Source organism: Episyrphus balteatus, chromosome 4 (genome assembly GCF_945859705.1).
Source record: "Episyrphus balteatus chromosome 4, idEpiBalt1.1, whole genome shotgun sequence".
Taxonomy (NCBI): Eukaryota; Metazoa; Arthropoda; class Insecta; order Diptera; family Syrphidae; genus Episyrphus; species Episyrphus balteatus.
This window is the reverse complement of record NC_079137.1, coordinates 27,053,375-27,070,546: the sequence shown is the minus strand read 5'-3', so window position 1 is coordinate 27,070,546 and position 17,172 is coordinate 27,053,375. Positions and strand designations below refer to the sequence as shown.

Genomic DNA, 17,172 nt, shown 5'->3' with positions numbered 1-17,172 from the left:
GCCTCCATACCGTCTCTTCCCCTACATCAACCAAATTTCTTAAAAATTAATATAGAGGCAGCTCTTATAATCTACAACTAAGCTAACATAAAAGTGCTTTGAACTGCAAGAGCAAGTGAGTGCGGCCCCAGTCATGCATTTTATTTAAAAGAGGCTTTATGTTTTGAGCTTTGTGTCTGTATTTAGGAAGGAATGCGAAGCCTACCTACAGCTACCACTAGATATAAATATGTATGTAGTATGAAAAAAGATTTATTAAGAGAATATCGTAGGAAATTATGTTTTCTACAAGTCTACCCACAACTTTTTTCAATAAAATGCACCAGAAGAAAGTTATGGGCATAAAAGTGAAAAAAGTGCCAGATTTTTATGGTTTTTCGGTGATGCTGAAGGGGGCGTGGTTGTGGAAATTTGGTTTTTCTATCTACTAACCATACCTAACAACATATCAAAAATTTAGAACTACCGGACATTTTGTAGGGTAAAACTCCTTTATTTACTTTATATGGAATTTTCAACAATTTGAATATGGGGACACATTAATTCGGAGATACACTCTTTTTGAACAGAATATTTAGGTACACAACTTTTCAAAGTTTCACTACTCGGTTTTTCCTCATCCTTAGAGTATAGGCAAAATAATAATTTTTTGCTGTCAACTCACTATTTAAGATGTTGGGAAAATAAATTAAAAAAGAGAAATTAAAAAAGTGGCATTATTTTATTTCTCTCTCTATGGAAAAAAAAAACAAAAAATGATGACAAAACAATGGAGCGAATTCAAACTGTTTTATATTTTAAGTTTTTATTTAGTTCAATATTACATTTATTATAATCTTAATTATCTAGGCTTAATTTGTAAGTGATGTTAACCTTAAGAATGCCGGACAGAGAGAGAGATCCCTGTTTGACATTAATTAAGAAGAAGATTAATTTCATTGATAGTAATTGTTATACATAAGAGTTGCCAGCTTTTATATTTATGTTGAATATAACATCCTCCCAGCTTTAAATTCAGTTTATATACAATATTTTTTTTTTATATATATATACATAATTCATAAGATAATTTAATTCATTTTGTTTGCTTTTAATTCAAGATTTTTAATTCATGATTTTAAAACTTATTTTGTTTTACTTTTTATAATAATTTACAATTTTCTTAGTTCTATTACTTCTTCGTAGTTGTACAGGGTTATTTTTAAAATTGCTGGTTCTTTGTATATTCTTAGATGCTATATTATTTTTTAAATAAGATAAATCAGTACCATTTTTATTTGTACCTTTTGCAGCATAAGACTTAGGAATGTTTGTATACAAATAACTAAACTTCGGCTTGTTATAAATTTTTTTCAATTGATTTACATGAACCACTTTATATTGAAAACCAATTTTTACTATGTATCTAACAGTACTTAAGATTTTGCTTACAATACATGGTAACCACTTCTTTGATTCATTTATGTGGTTTTTATATAAACAATCCTCCCCAACTTTATATTTTTTAAAATTAATTTTTTCCAAAGTCTTATACTTTAAAGGTTTTGATTTTTTATACATTAAATTCTTTTTTCTGTTTTTATAATCCAAATTATTATTTTTACATAAATTGTCAATTAATATTTTAGGCTTATAAGAAAAGACTAGATCAGATGGAGTTTCACTAGACATCGAATTTGGAGTATTTCGATGATTAAATAAAAACAAATCGACCTTTTCTTGCAGTGATAAATTTGCTTTCGAGCTCAACAAAAACTTTTTTAAAACGCTTTTTACAATTCGCACATGTCGTTCCGCTACCCCGTTTGATTGTGGGTGATAAACTGGACTGTGGGTTAATTTGATTTTGTTATTTGAGCAAAATTTTTTAAATTCAAAGGATGCAAAAGGAGGTCCATTGTCAGTGACAATCTCAGCAGGGAATCCAAATATTGAAAATAAATAATGATTGAGTTTATCGATTAAGTTTTTGGCGGAGGTTCCATTCATTATAACAACAATCAAATAGCGACTAAATACATCTACACCTAAAAGTAGAGTCTTACCTCCAAAATAAAAAAAATCTAAGTGTACTCTTTCGAATGGATAAGTACAACTGGGCCAACTGGAAAAAACTTTTTCTTTAGGAACAACAGCAGTAGTCTGACAAATTTCACAACATGCAACAAATTCTTTTATATCAATATCAATTTTCGGCCACCAAACGTATGACCGACACATTTTTTTCATTATAACTACTCCATTATGGTTACTATGGATTGATTTAAGCACCTGCATTCTTAATTTTGATGGAATGACAATTCTTGCCCTGTAAAATATACAACCATTTTCTAAACTAAGCTGATTTTTGAATGCAGCAAAAACTTTTAACTGTGGATTCACTTGTTTTGGCCAACCAGTTTTAATAAATTCATATATTTGAGAAAGTTCTACATCTTTTTTAATCTCAGCTCTAATTATATCTTTGTCAACAGGAAGTTCTTCAAAAAAATTTATTGAATTTATGCAAATCGTTTCAACATCCGTAGCACCTGAAACTGGAAGACGCGATAAAGCATCAACATATGCTAGTTCTCTAGCAGGCTTATGTTTGATTGAATAACAAAAAGTCGAAAGCGTTATCGACCATCTTTGTAATCTTGCCACAGCTACCGAAGGAGTGGCCCTTTTTGGATTAAATATCTCTTTTAAGGCCTGGTTGTCGGTGTATATTACAAAGTGTTTACCATAAATATACTTAAAAAACTTTTTCACAGCAAACATAACTGCCAATGCTTCTCTATGTAACTGTGAGTAATTTTTTTCAGATTCACTAAGAGTACTACTTGCAAATAACACCGGTTTTTCTACTCCATCAACGACATGCAAAAGTACTGCTGCAACGCCATATGGACTTGCATCTGTACTTATTATAATAGGTTTATCCTTATCATATAGTTCCAGAACATTATTTTCTACGATAAGTTCTTTGGATCTAGCAAACTCTTCCTGACAACTTTTACTCCACACAAATTTAGCATTTTTTTGTAACAAATTGTACATGTTTCTTAATTTCCCCGACAGATCAGGTATAAACCTTCGATAATAATTTAAAAGCCCTAAATATGATTGAAGCTCTTTAACGTTTGTAGGACAAGGAGCTTTTGTAATGGCCTCCACCTTCTTGGGATTTGGTCGCACCTCATTTTTCTCAATAATATGACCTAGATACTCGACTGTAGGTTTTAAAAATACGCATTTAGCTAAATTTATTCTGACTTTATGATCATCTAACCTTTTAAGAACTTTAAACAGTTTCTCTTTACATTTTTCAACAGACTCTGCTCCAATAACGACGTCATCAATAAATGCCCACACCCCTTCTATGCCTTCTAAAATTCTATCAATCACCGATTGAAATATTGAAGGAGCGCATGAAACTCCAAACGGCAACCTAGTATATTGCAAAAGGCCCTGATCTGTGTTAATAGTCAAGAGTTTTCTCGACTCTGGAGTTAAGACTAGCTGTTGGAAGGCTCCAGCCATATCCAACACACAATAAACTGAACAGTTTGGCAGATTCGCGAAAATATCTTCCACATTATTCAATGGATAATGCGATGAAAGAACATATTTGTTGACTGTAACCTTACAGTCAATGCATATCCTTATTTCACCATTTTGTTTTGGAACACATACAATTGGTGATGCCCACCTACTATGTTTGACGGGTTCAAGCGTTCCTATAGAAACAAGCCTATTCAACTCAACCTTCACAGCGTCACGTAACCTAAAAGGAACCGTATAAGCCTTACAAAAAATGGGGACAGCATCTGGTTCTATATTTATTTCGGCTTCATAGCCCACTATCATCTGATTAGGATCACTCGAAACGACACATGGAAATTTCTCTCTAATTTCCGATAAAAGTTCATCGCATGCACTTCTTTCAATATTATCGTTTTCAATATAATTAATTAACTCACTTTTGCACAAAAGTTTTTGCCTCCAACTCGGAACAAATTTATCCAACCACGTTCTGCCAAAAAGTGGCGTAAACACTGGGCTATCCACTACCACGATCTCCAATTTTTCGATAGTCCCTTGAAACTCCACGTCCAGTTCCACTTTGCCAACAACTTTAACCTCAAATTCTGAAATGGTACAAATTTTTACATCGCTAGGAAAAATAAAAATATTTGGTAACTTATCTTTAAGTTCAATACAAGATATAACAGACATAGCTGCTCCCGTGTCAACCTCCATTTCAAATGACACTCCATATAGTTTCACCTCCACCTTGAGACCCTTTTCTGATGGTTTTATATTGTTTATGACCTGAATAGATCTTACACTGCGCCTAGCTCCACCACCGTCTCTTCTGCCACTGCCACCAGCTCCTCCACCATCCCGTCTGCCACCAACCCAACACATGTTTGCAGTGTGCCCTCTTCTATTGCACTTAAAGCAACTCCAATTTTTTGCTGGACAGTCCCGCTCAAAATGATTTTTTCCACAATGCGTACACTTGTTGACATGATTACTTTTCATAGGACTGGTTCTTGCTTTAACTTGGGTTGTGACTGCCTTGTTTTTTTCTCTTATAACATGCACATCACTGCCGCGTGGATGCATTGATCGTTGCTCTCGCTCAGACATCTCCATGTTCAGAGCAATGTCACAGCATTTATCAAACGTGCGGCTGTCGTCTGTTAAGAGGTTCTGCTGAATACGATCGTTCCTTAGCCCTCCAATAAATTTGTCCACTAGAACATCTTCTAACGCCAGATTTCGCAAGTTAACTGCATTTGTCACTGAGTCTTCGATAAAATCTCCAAACCTGCATGTCTCAGCTAGATTTCTGAGCTTTATGATGAAGTCAGCAATTGATTCACCCTCCTCTTGCTTTGCTTTTTGGAACTTGAATCGTTCGGCTCTCTTATTATGCTTGGGAGCATAATGCTGCTCTAGTAAAACTATTAATTCACTAAATGGTTTGGAGCTTGGTAATGCTGGTGCGGCCAGAGATTTTAGTACTTTATAAACTTCTGAACCGACCAAAGTAATGAACACTGGTGTCTGAATTTCGGCAGAAATTTTATTCGCAATAAAATATTGCTGCACTCTGTCCTTATATGCCACAAAATCCTCACCAGGGACAAACTCATTTATATTTCCAAGAAATGACATATTTGTCTTAGGTGTGATTTCTTTTTTTGATTGAAATTTTTCACTCTTCGCCTCGGAATCAGATGAGTCCTCTTCCTCCTTTATTATTTCTAAAGGTGATGATTTTGAGGTCATCAGATTTATCACGATGTGAAACTAATCTCAATTTATCTTCGCAATCCTAGGTTATTTTTACTTTTATTTTTCTTACGCGTTTTTACTCCAGTATTGTCCTTATTATCCTCGTCGCCAATTGTTTTATATTTTAAGTTTTTATTTAGTTCAATATTACATTTATTATAATCTTAATTATCTAGGCTTAATTTGTAAGTGATGTTAACCTTAAGAATGCCGGACAGAGAGAGAGATCCCTGTTTGACATTAATTAAGAAGAAGATTAATTTCATTGATAGTAATTGTTATACATAAGAGTTGCCAGCTTTTATATTTATGTTGAATATAACACAAACCAAGTTATTAAGTATTTTGTTTAAAATTGTATAGTAGCCTATATTCATAAAAAATAGATATTGAATTATTCCCTACCTAATTGAACTTTTTTTTGTGGGAGGAGCGAGGAGGCGTGGCACTGTTGAAAAATCCATAATGATTCACAAATACTAGATATTTAAGGAAAAAGTCCCTTCAATATTCAAGTTCGAGTTTGAAGTTCAAGTTCAATAATATAATAGCGAGTAGAATACTTTCTTCCATGCCTTAATACTTAAATGGAAACGGTTCATCTTTAAGCAACGTAAAAAATGATAGTTTTACTCATCAGGGGCATTATTTAAAGATCTTTTTTCATAGGAAAAATCAAAAATTTTCAAATAAGTTAAATTTTCAAAAAAAAAGCTTTTTATACCATTTTTGGATACTTTTCCTAATTTTGAAAACTTTTAATTTTTCCTTGGTTTAAAAAATGTTCTAATAAACTCAAAAGAATTTGATTTTGCTCATAAAAAAGTTACAAGAAGTAAGTCATTTAGACCTGCAGAAATATGGTTTTTATTTCATCTCAAAAGTTCAAACCCTCACAAAAGAAAAAGTACTTGATGAATAAGTCTTAAACTTTGCATATTAATTTCAGGTATATTAAGCTTCAATATAATTAAGCCTCAGTTTAATCTTATCACCCACATTTTCTAAAAAACCGTCAAAATGCCTATTTTGAGAGCTTTTCTAAATTAATTCCAAAAGTGAGAAAACATTTTTTTTAACAAAGCAAATAAAATAATCTAAAATCCAAATAAGAAGCATTTTTAAAAATAATAATCATTTTATCAGAAAAAATTTTCCCACTTTCTTAAGAAATTGAAAATTTTGGTTTTTGAACAGTTCCAACGATTTAGCTTTTTTACCGTAAGAACTAAAATATTTTAACATTTAATCCTAAAACTAGGAGAATAGAGCTTTATCATGCTTTTTATTTTGTCATGATACGATCATTTTTTATCAAGATACAGCCTATCAAAAATCACTACAAAAAATCACAATTTTTTTTTGTTCCCTTAATTTTTTGGGCTAGTGTATTATTTTAATATGTATAGGTACTTTTAGTTTATATGTATTGTAATATACAGCAAGAATATTGTTTGTATCACCCCTTTTCGACCTTGAACCCAAAAATTGCACCGTGCAACAATACAAGCGATCTAGAATTGCATGAGGCTTTCTCCAAAAACTTTTTCTTCGACCATTGTACATATGTACATTTAAATTAAACACAAATAAATGCATCAATTGTGAGATTAAAAAACAAACAAATTAATTGTATTATCTATTGAATGCTCCTCTTGTGCATTCACATTTCATTGACATATAATTTTGCAATCACTCAAACACATATTATGTAGATATATAAATGCCATGGTCACCAGAAGTGGTTTCGCCTTTTACCTGAAAAGTTGCCGGTTATTCCTGTAATAAAGAACCTTGCCTCTCGCCTGTCCAAGACTGAACAGAACATCCAACATCTCAAAAAAAAAAAAAACTGTTGCACAGAGTAAAACGCAATGCCGTCTTTACCATAAGGGCACACGGGGCCCGTGCCCAGGGCCCCCCTTCTCAGGGGGGCCCCGAAGGTAAATTTCTCGCACACTTTTTTAATTTGCATTGCGAATTGCTCTCGTATTAAAAGACTGACACATAAAATTCATTAAATAACTTTAAAAAGAATTGTTTTTCAAAAAAAAAAAAAACAAAATTAATTTTTTTTAAATCCAAACATTTTTCTTTTTTTAAGTTTTCTTAATTTTAATATCAGTATAAACCTTTTTTATGTCAAAATTTTCATTAAAATCGGTTGTGTAATTTACATTAAGAAATCGGTTCTATGGCAAGTAGGTACCGTTAATAACGGTCCAAAAAAATATTTTTCTTCTTTCAAAAGTGCGGCCTTATTTGCAGCATTACAATTTTTTTTTTTTGCAATATCTCGAAAACTTTATATTGGACATATCCGTTGAAAAGGAGACATTAAAATAAAAAGACAAAAATATAAAAAAACGACTCTTGGAAATTACGTACAAATCGTCTGTACCGAGTTTTTAGCAAATCTATCAATCCGTTTGAGCTCTTTTTTTCCAATTCTTCAAACTGAAACTTATAACGGATACAGGGTATAATTATTGGCAGTATAAAAAGTACAATTATAATTGTACAATTATATTTGTATAATTGTATAATTATTGGCAGTGCCAACGATTGATGTCTCAATGCACGTATTATTGGCACCCCCTGTCAATAATAAAAACACTAGGTGACTAGGTACTTTATATGGAACGATATATTGGCACCCCTTTTTAACCATAACCATTGCCTTTAAGCCAACCATTGTACTTATTTTACTTTCCAAAAGGGCCCCAAATTCTTATGTGCCCAAGGGCCCAAGGATAGTCAAAGACGGCCCTGGTAAAACGTATCACCAGTTTTAAGAAAATAACAATCTCTTACGTAAAATCCAATCAGGTTTAAGATGCATACTTGTTACTTAAACCATGATTTATGATCCTAGATCTGCTAGGGATGAGGATAAAGTCTCATTTTAAAGAATGTTAGATTTTTCTAAAGGCTTTGAACCTGTTACCAAGGGTTTTTTTTTAATGACAGTTTCTGGTTTCTTACTCAGCTGTGGTCTAGTAGTACACAAGTACTACGAGTACAATATCAAAGCCATATAACTTTTTCTTTATGCTCTCCAAGTAGAGTGCTTTAAATGACCTCCCAGAGCAGCAGGTATAGAACTCATACAAATGATGTGCTTATTCATCTCCAGTATATGATTAAAAATGGTGTCTGTTTACTGATTGTTGATCTTAATCACATTTTGCTTTGGTCTTAGGTTATTAACCTATGGTTTGATTTAGCAAAACGAAAAGGTTTTGTTATTAAAAAACAAAATCTCGATTTCAGTTATTTCTCTGCCATACGTATTGAAACCAGGAAATAGAAACTAACGAGTATGGTTTAATAATTTCACAAACATTACATCACGATGAAGATTTTGAATAAAATTTTAACAAAGAAAAGGCAATAAAACCGTATTCTCAAGTTTTAATCAACCTTACATATATTAATATTAACAAATATTGTACTGGTGCTTAGTGCCTCTTCTTTTTTTGTGCATACGAACACAAAATCCGTCTATTTATGAATTTTGTAAGTCTTAACAACTACCTGTACAATGTTTTGAGATGAAGATCCAATGTTAAAAGTCTTTTATTATCTTGTAAGGTTATATAATTTGCAAGCCAATGAACTTTAATGATGATAATGAAATACAAAAAATACATGCCGTCGGATTAAGAAAGGTCAAAAATCGAAGTTGATTGGTCATCAAATTTGAATTAAATACCTCTCAATACGAATAAAATACCTCTTTGTAGGTTTATATTCGAAGTGTTTTAATATAAGCTTATACATTTGATAGAAACAATAAAAAGGAAACTTGCGGTAAAAAAATATTAATACATAAATAACTTTATTGAAAAAAAAAAATTGTTATCATAAAATTATATTACTAATTTTAAAACAAACAAAACAAGACCCAAAGTAATTGTAACACTTCTCACAGATTCTGCACCGCTAGTCCGAAGAGTGAATGAAGCAACTTTTGGCTTCGGCTCGCATTGAGTTTCATTCTTTACAAATTTAAACACTGATTCGATAATGTTCGAAGGGGTGATATCGTTACACTTTTCCAAATGGAACAATACACATTTTTCAAAATCCTGCATATCTTGGCATTCTTTCTTGCCCATAGCTAGTTGTGGCAGGTTATTGACATCTGGAACCCCGTTCTTTGGGATGTAGTCAGCGAACGATGCGTTCATGCAATAGTTGATATTGTCTTTATTTTCTTCCAAGCATTCTGGTCCCTGTTCAGCATAGAACAAAGCAATTTGATCACCTCCTTTGTGACACATAAATCCAGCCATTTTCGATGCGACTTGATATATGGTAGAATGACGTGCCTTTTCTTCTGCACTGAGACATGGGTTGATTTTCTTCAATAAATTATCGAAACACATTTCTATGTGTGATTTTTTATTGCAATACTTTTGGAATATTGTATCTAACTCTCCGATTGGCTTTGCTATTTCTATTTCTTCTTGAATAGCTGTCAAATTCCCGAAATTAGAAATACATTTCACGAACTCGAGGGCACCTCTGTGTGCCTGAAGGAATACCGTCTCATTGTTCCCTGCTACTTTTTCACACTTTTCCTTCAAAAGTTTTCTACCTTCGGCAGCTGTGAAGTTCATGCCAACAAATTCAGCTGGAAGAAATTTTGCTTTGAGTACTTCCAGGTCCAAAATTCCATCGGCTTGTGTCATCAAGACCAAAGCAAATGCCAGCGAGAATATTACAAACAACTTATGCATTATAGTATGAATTAGCTAGCGTAACAGAAAATGAACAACTGAATTTTTGAAAATATTTAATCAATCTTCGAACTTAAATTGAGTTGATATCTTGTTTTAAACGAACGTTAGACTCAGTTAACTAATCTAATCAAGTGTGATTAGAAAAAAAGTTATAAAAGTGGAGCAATTTATTATTGTTGTTGTGTCATTACTGTCTTAACTTATTCAGTAACAAAAAAACGCAATTTATATTATAACTTTCCAAAGTTCAATTTATAAACCTTAGATAAGTACACTGTACGTCAGCCTTATGTTTAACACACCACATAAATTGACACTCTTCAACGGGTATACAATACTGGTCAAGGTCAGAAGACAAGAAATTCAATAAAATACAGGGTGTCCCATGTTCAACTGACTGATGATTAAAAACGTTGCTTCTATTTATTTTATTTTTTTTTTTGTTCTTGATCATTGAGGGTCATTTTTTCAGCAGCCACCATCTTGAAAAGAAGGCTCGTACCGTTTATATTTGATAGCTAAATTTTAACTAGAGATGCCGCGAACATTCGGCCACTATTCGGTATTCGGCCTATTTTTCTGGTATTCGGTATTCGGCCGAATAGTTTAACTATTCGGCCGAATACCGAATACCAAATGGAGAAGAGAAATGACTTAAATTAATATACCAAAATGTGTGTTTTATTAAAAAATTGCAATTTTAGTACTCATAATCTACTAAAGGCAAGTTCCCAAGTAACAATTTTACTTGCATAAGGTCCATTTTCTTCGATTCGGCAAGCTATAGTTTGTATAAGTTTAGTTTAAGGCTTACTTACTCAAACCATCCATTTTGGAAAAAAAGGAGGTCTCCTTAAGGCTATCTGGAAGTGTTTAGAAGAAGCCTTGTAAATAGAAGTTAAAGAAGACCTTTATAAGACCTGTTTGAACCGTTCGGTTCTAAAGAAGCCTTCTATTTTCAAGTGACAGAAGGCTTTCATAAGACCTGTTCCAAGAGGTTCTTGTAAGTATGCAATGTTTTCATCTCTCAAGTATGCAATGTTTTTCACCAATAAGTATGCAAAGCTTTTATCCTGCAGATATGCAATGTTTGTAACACTTTAGAAAAAAACATTGCATTTTTATGTGAGGTTTCAATTAGCTCCCCTTTTGCCACTCATCTTTAATATTCGAGTATGGTCTACTGGTAAGGTGCTGGCTTGGTATGCAGAGGTACGTGGGATCGATTCCTGGCGGGGCCATTTGTGAAATTAAAAAAAAATGTGTTCTTTTTCAATTAAAATAAAATTCTTCCCATTTCAGAAAGACAGGAAAAGCATTGACATGGCCAAAAAAGAAGAAAAAACAAAATAGAAAAAAATTAAAAGAAAAAAAATTCAATAAAATCTTTTTTTTTATTCATAAATTCAACATCTTATAACAACCTCCATAAGGCCTTATTATAACATCCAATGCAAATGATAGTTTCCTTAGCGAAGCTATAGCTTCCCTAAAATGTTTCATTGTTTTGTAAAAGGCCTGCATAAGGTCGTTTTACGCTGTTCGTCACAAGCTATTAGCTTGTTGATTGCCTGTGGAGGAAGGTCTTGGGGAAATTCGGTAATGTGAGCCAAAATGATTTGCTTTAGACTTGTCCTTCTTCTTAAACAAGTCAAAAAATAGCTTGCATTGACCCTTATGAAAGCTAAATTGTTACTTGGGTTGTGGTGAATGAAAACTATTTGTTCCGCATTTGTTGGTAGTAAACGATTACGTTTATCTTCGTAGACTATTGCTGCTTCGAAAAATAGTCTTTCGCTGTAAACATTTGTCCCAGGAGAAGAAAGGTAGACTTTAGAAAATGTTGTCAAAATATGAAATTTTGTAGTATGTGTTGTCCACAACTTGTATGGGTCCGCCGTTCGATCTTGGCGAACAGTCGTCATATATAATATAATTCGATTTTGGATGTCTACCTTTGCAGTAGTAGGTAGTGTTTTCAGACATTTACATATCTTAAAAGTAGTTCAATTATTCATCGCTACAATACGATGTTGTTGGGAATTTTTTAAGCCACATCTATTCTTGAGACAAAGTATAACATTTTTGAAATTACCAACGTTTTTTTCTGAGTGTCCTTGGCCGAATATTTGGTATTCGGCCAAATCAATGTTTGCGGCATCTCTAATTTTAACTCATTTTAACCACAAATGACCAAATGGACAGACTTATTCACAAAAAATTATTTAAAAAGTGATATACAAACGAATTCCGTGGGCAATTAAGTTCATTTTTATAGTTAGTCAAATTTCAAATATCTGACGAACCTTTGATTTTTTTGGGTAATTCTTTAAGAATGAATTAAAGCACTTTTAATTACCTGTGAAATGAGATCTTAATCGTTTTTTAACCATCATTTTGTAGAAGCGATATTGATTAACATCAATATAATGACCTAACGCCTTACCTCGATGATTAAAGTCTTCATAATGATGATTTTATTCATCAATAAGATTGTATTTTTCATTTATCTAGTAAACACTATCCATTGTTATGAAGCTTATGTATTCTGCGCGAAAAAATGTGTTACTGCATCGTGGAAATACATATACATTAGGGTGGGTCAAAAAAATCGAAATTCTTTTTTTTTTATTTGGTACTCCGAAAAATCGATTGCTAGACACCTCTAGAATATACACACCAAATATGAATTCTTTATATTAATGGGAAGGTCCTCCGCTTCGCAATTTTTCATTTTTACATCAAGCTTCAACTAAAAAAAAATCATTTTTTTAATCGACTTTTTAGCAAATTTCTTTACATATTCTTGTGGGAAATTGAACGCTTTACAAAAAAGGCCTTTTACACTTTTTTCGTACGATACGATTATCTTTTAAACGGCTAAAGCAATCAATTTGATTCCAATTAATTTTTTATAGAACGTTTAAGCCCTTACAAGAATATATCTTGCTAATTTTAAAATAATGAATTTTCAGTGAATTAGAAAATTTTGAAAAGAAAAAAATGTTTTTATAATTTTTTTTAATTTTGACCTCGAATATCTTTAGAATGGTTAGATTACTGAAAAAAAGTTAATAAGACATTTTTTGTGGAACAATCTATTTCATACAAGAATATGTCTTGCGCGTTTGATCCTATAAAGAGAAAAGCGATATTAAATAAAATTATCATTTACATAGGTACTTACTTTACAATAAAGTGCATCATTTTGTAAAATATGATAACCTTATACGTAGAGTGGACAAATAAGGATTTTTTGGTATATTCAAAAAAGAAGTCTAGGTGAAAAAACGACATAAATTTGATTTTTGAAAAAAAACCTAATTTTAAACCTAGAGTGGACAAACGCCGAATTTTCGTGGACCAATGAAAGAAATTTGCAAAAATGTAGTTTGGTATATGTACAGAACTCGAGGGGGACAAACGAAAGAAATTTTAATTTTTGAAAAAAAAAATAATTGCTGGGGATTTTAGGGGACTTTGAATTTTTCAGTACAAAATTAGTTTTTTTTTGTAAATTAGAATTTTTGAAAAAAATAAATTCATTTTGGGGGATTTTACAAAAAAAATGATATGTATGGGAGTTGCTATAAAAAATTTCTTTTTTTTTGGACAGCAGTTTGAAAACAAAATTGATGTTTGTGAATTTTAGGGAATTTCAATTTTTCAGTGCAAAATTTGTTTTTTGAATATCTCCTAAACGTAGGGTTGACAAACGAGTTCTGGCTTCACGGAGCTAGAACATCCCAGTGCATCCTGGTCATAAAAAAAGGTATTAGGGTTTGAATACGAATACTGATGATCTTTTTGTTGAACGTTTGAGCTCCTACAAGAATACATCTTGCTAATTTGTTAATAATGACTTTTCAGTGAATTAAAAAATTTTGAAAAATGTTTTTATATTTGTTTTCTTTAGAGCGTTTAATTTCCTATTAGAATGTGTAAAGAATGTTAAAAAGTCGATTGATAAAAAATGATTGATGTTAAAATGAAAAACTGCGAAGCTGAATTTCTTCCCATTTATGTTATAATCTCATATTTTTTAATATATGTAATTTGAGGGGGGATTTTTCGGAGTATAAAATAAAAAAAAAAAAAGATATTCGATTGTTTTTATCCATATACATGCTTTATTAATATACGATAATAACGTTTTATAAATGAGTAAATGCAAGCAGTTTTAACAAAAGTCTGTTGCCTCTACATAATACATACCACAACTGCTTTTATGACTGCAACGTGAAATATAACGAATCAAACAAGGCTGTTTCCTGTTTGGTTGTGGAGGCTGATGTATGCAAATCAAAGCTAGTACACACATAGCGAAAGATATTTAAGGCAGAACAAAATCATGTACCTACCTATACGGCACACATATTTTTGTCACACCTTTTTACTTGCTCTAAAAACAACATACATACATAAACGTATGCATATTGCATATATGAATATGTATATACTTGAAACCCAATATCAATCGAAAGGTTGAGGGGAGATGTAATGCAGATTATAGGTTTTATATTCATTTGCTGTGTAAAACGCTGGCAAAAATGAGGTAGGAAATATGTGAAAAAAAAAATTACAAAATTACAAGTACAAAATAAAAAAACAAAAAGTTGCTTTTATGTTTCACAATGAACAAAAACAAAACTTCTAAAAGCTTGAAGTTATTCTACGGGATTCTAAAAAGTTCAGGTACCTAGAGGTACAACATGAAAATGCATTCCTTTTCTCTTCTGTATCAAAGGAGAAAAGAAATGTGGCGCCAAAAAGATGCACTCAACTCTATCTACTGGCATTTGAATTCTTTCTATGGAAATAGATGACCTACAAAAGATCACAACAACAAATGAACTAAAAGTTTTACTGCACAGTCAGCGACAGTTTATTGAAACCACTTCCTTTTTTCCTTTTTATTGAAAAATACAAAATTTTAATTATGTATGTACATATATTGTATTATTTAATAAAAAAAAAATTGTGAGGCAATCAAACTAACCAAGCTATTTGCCCTTGTATTTTAACCTTTGTCATTTTTATACAAGAAGAAGAAACTACCTTTGAAAAAAAAACAACCCAAATATTGATTTCAAATCAGATCTCCGACGTGACACTCCATCACAGTAAATAGGTACCTATTAAAGATTTAAATAAAATGCTCGATTGGTTCATACGTTCTTGATTAATTAATTAATTCTATAAAAAAAAAAATAAAAATATAAATGTGTTAACATAAAATATGTAGTACTTTTATATGTGCGCCAATTCAAATGAAATATTCATCACCATATAAAAAGAAAGTTTCGAGAAAATTCAATCATCCATTTCCAAAGAATTGATTGTTTTCTTAATTTTGACATTAAAGTCGCTAAAATCACTTGCGTCGTCTACGAGAAATTCACCCATCAAGAAAACGGTTCTTTGGCAGGTTCCATCAAAATAGTTTGAACCATTTTTGAGAAAAAGCAACTTTTTTCCATTTTGGTCTTATGGCAAGTAATAGGAACTCCAAGCAATCAGCAAAAACTCTTTACTGAAACGCACGTTTGAAGTCAATCGCTTCAGTGGTTAGACAGACACACATTTAGACAGATAGATAAATAGACAGTCGCTTTTTGCTTTCTTTATCATTATAATGTCGTTTCTTAGTGTTATCTCGAGATCGATTATTTTATGAATCCTAAGATTTCCCTTTAGTACCTATGTACTTATGTACATTTTGTACATGATAGTATATTGCAAGTAAAAATGTACATTGGAGGAAAATTGCAACTCACACATGGTTGAATATTTGTTTTTTGTTTGTTCTTGTCTTGGCATTAATAGTTCAAATTGTTACCGTATAATAACAAACACCTCTTAATTTGGACTCGTAAAATACATCCATTTCATTTCTTTAGGTTAACGAATTGTATTCATTGAATATTACGTTTTTGTCAAGCTTTATCACTTCTAATATTTTGAATTTTAATTTCTTAACAAAAATTAATAATTTAAAATGATCCGGATGCAACGGTGGTGGTGTTAAGAAATGCATGAAAGTTCAATTGAAGCCTTTCAGTGACTTTTTTTAGATCAACAGCTTAAAGTGTTTTCCATTTTTAAAGAAAGGCTTTCATTTTTACAACCCCATAAAAGGCTGCAAAAACAAAATCATCAACTCTATAGGTCCATTGTGAAATTGTTTCTTACCCTTAAGCTATTCAAAAGCATAACTTAAGAATCAGTGTATTGTGTATCCAATTTTACCCCTATTTAGCAGCATCCCTACAGTTTTCTCCCATAGGTAAATTCTCAATGACTAACTAGTGCCGTGCAGTATGCATTTATAAGACCTTAGGTCTTACAGGCATATAGTTAAATTAAAAAAAAAAAATTCTATGCGAGGTCATGCCTATTATAGTTGGGCCTCTAGCTTTTTGAATAGCAGTTTACAAGAGTTCTATTAAAATCTGAATATTATTCCTTTTTACGGCTAGACGCTAAAGAAATGTCGTCGTCGTATGCAATGGCCTTAAATCTCTCCAACTTTAATTTTACACCGAAAACCGGCCGGTGAAAACCCCTTTTGGATGGTTGCAAGGTACACATTCTTTAATCTTACAACCAGCCAAAAGAAGCGTTTAACCGGTTCCCGTGCGGTTTTCGGCGTCGTGTGAGAGAAGATTGCCAATTTGTGACGTACTTCTACTCATTGGGCCTCTTTTGAAAAAGTGATTCGATCATCGCATCCTTTTATTTGAAACTGAGAGGTGAACAAAACTGCAAAATATGGACCAAATTAAAAAAACAAATACATTTACAAACTGCGCCGATACACACAAGTAAATTTTCCCAAATTCATGGCCAAACTACATTAAAAAAATGATACGATGATAAGAAGTATAGTTTGCTTTGTTTTTTATTAATTTTTTTTGTGCTTTGTAAATTAATTTAATATGGATTCTGTTGCTAGTTGGATGTAAAAAAGGAAAATAGCACTCTTTTGCATTATTGTCTAAAGAATTTTTTTAAGATTTTTAAGATAATGTGTTTGCGCAGTAAAAACAAAACAAAATTCTTCTTTATTCATTAAAAAGTTAAGTTGATCTGCATTCTTTTGTAATGAAAATAGTGTTTGAAGTAAGGTACCTAA

The 17,172-nt window shown here is 31.9% G+C and overlaps 2 protein-coding genes across 2 annotated transcripts in view; one reads left to right on the top strand and one right to left on the bottom strand.

Annotated features, from left to right (window-relative positions):
• LOC129917705 (uncharacterized) overlaps positions 1-17,172 on the top strand; it is a 62,640-nt gene that overhangs the window by 10,542 nt on the left and 34,926 nt on the right. The window lies entirely within an intron of this gene.
• LOC129917706 (27 kDa hemolymph protein-like) lies at positions 9,098-10,107 on the bottom strand. The gene has a single exon (XM_055997770.1). The coding sequence runs from the start codon at positions 10,032-10,034 to the stop codon at positions 9,162-9,164; it is 873 nt and encodes a 290-aa protein (XP_055853745.1). The 5' UTR covers positions 10,035-10,107; the 3' UTR covers positions 9,098-9,161.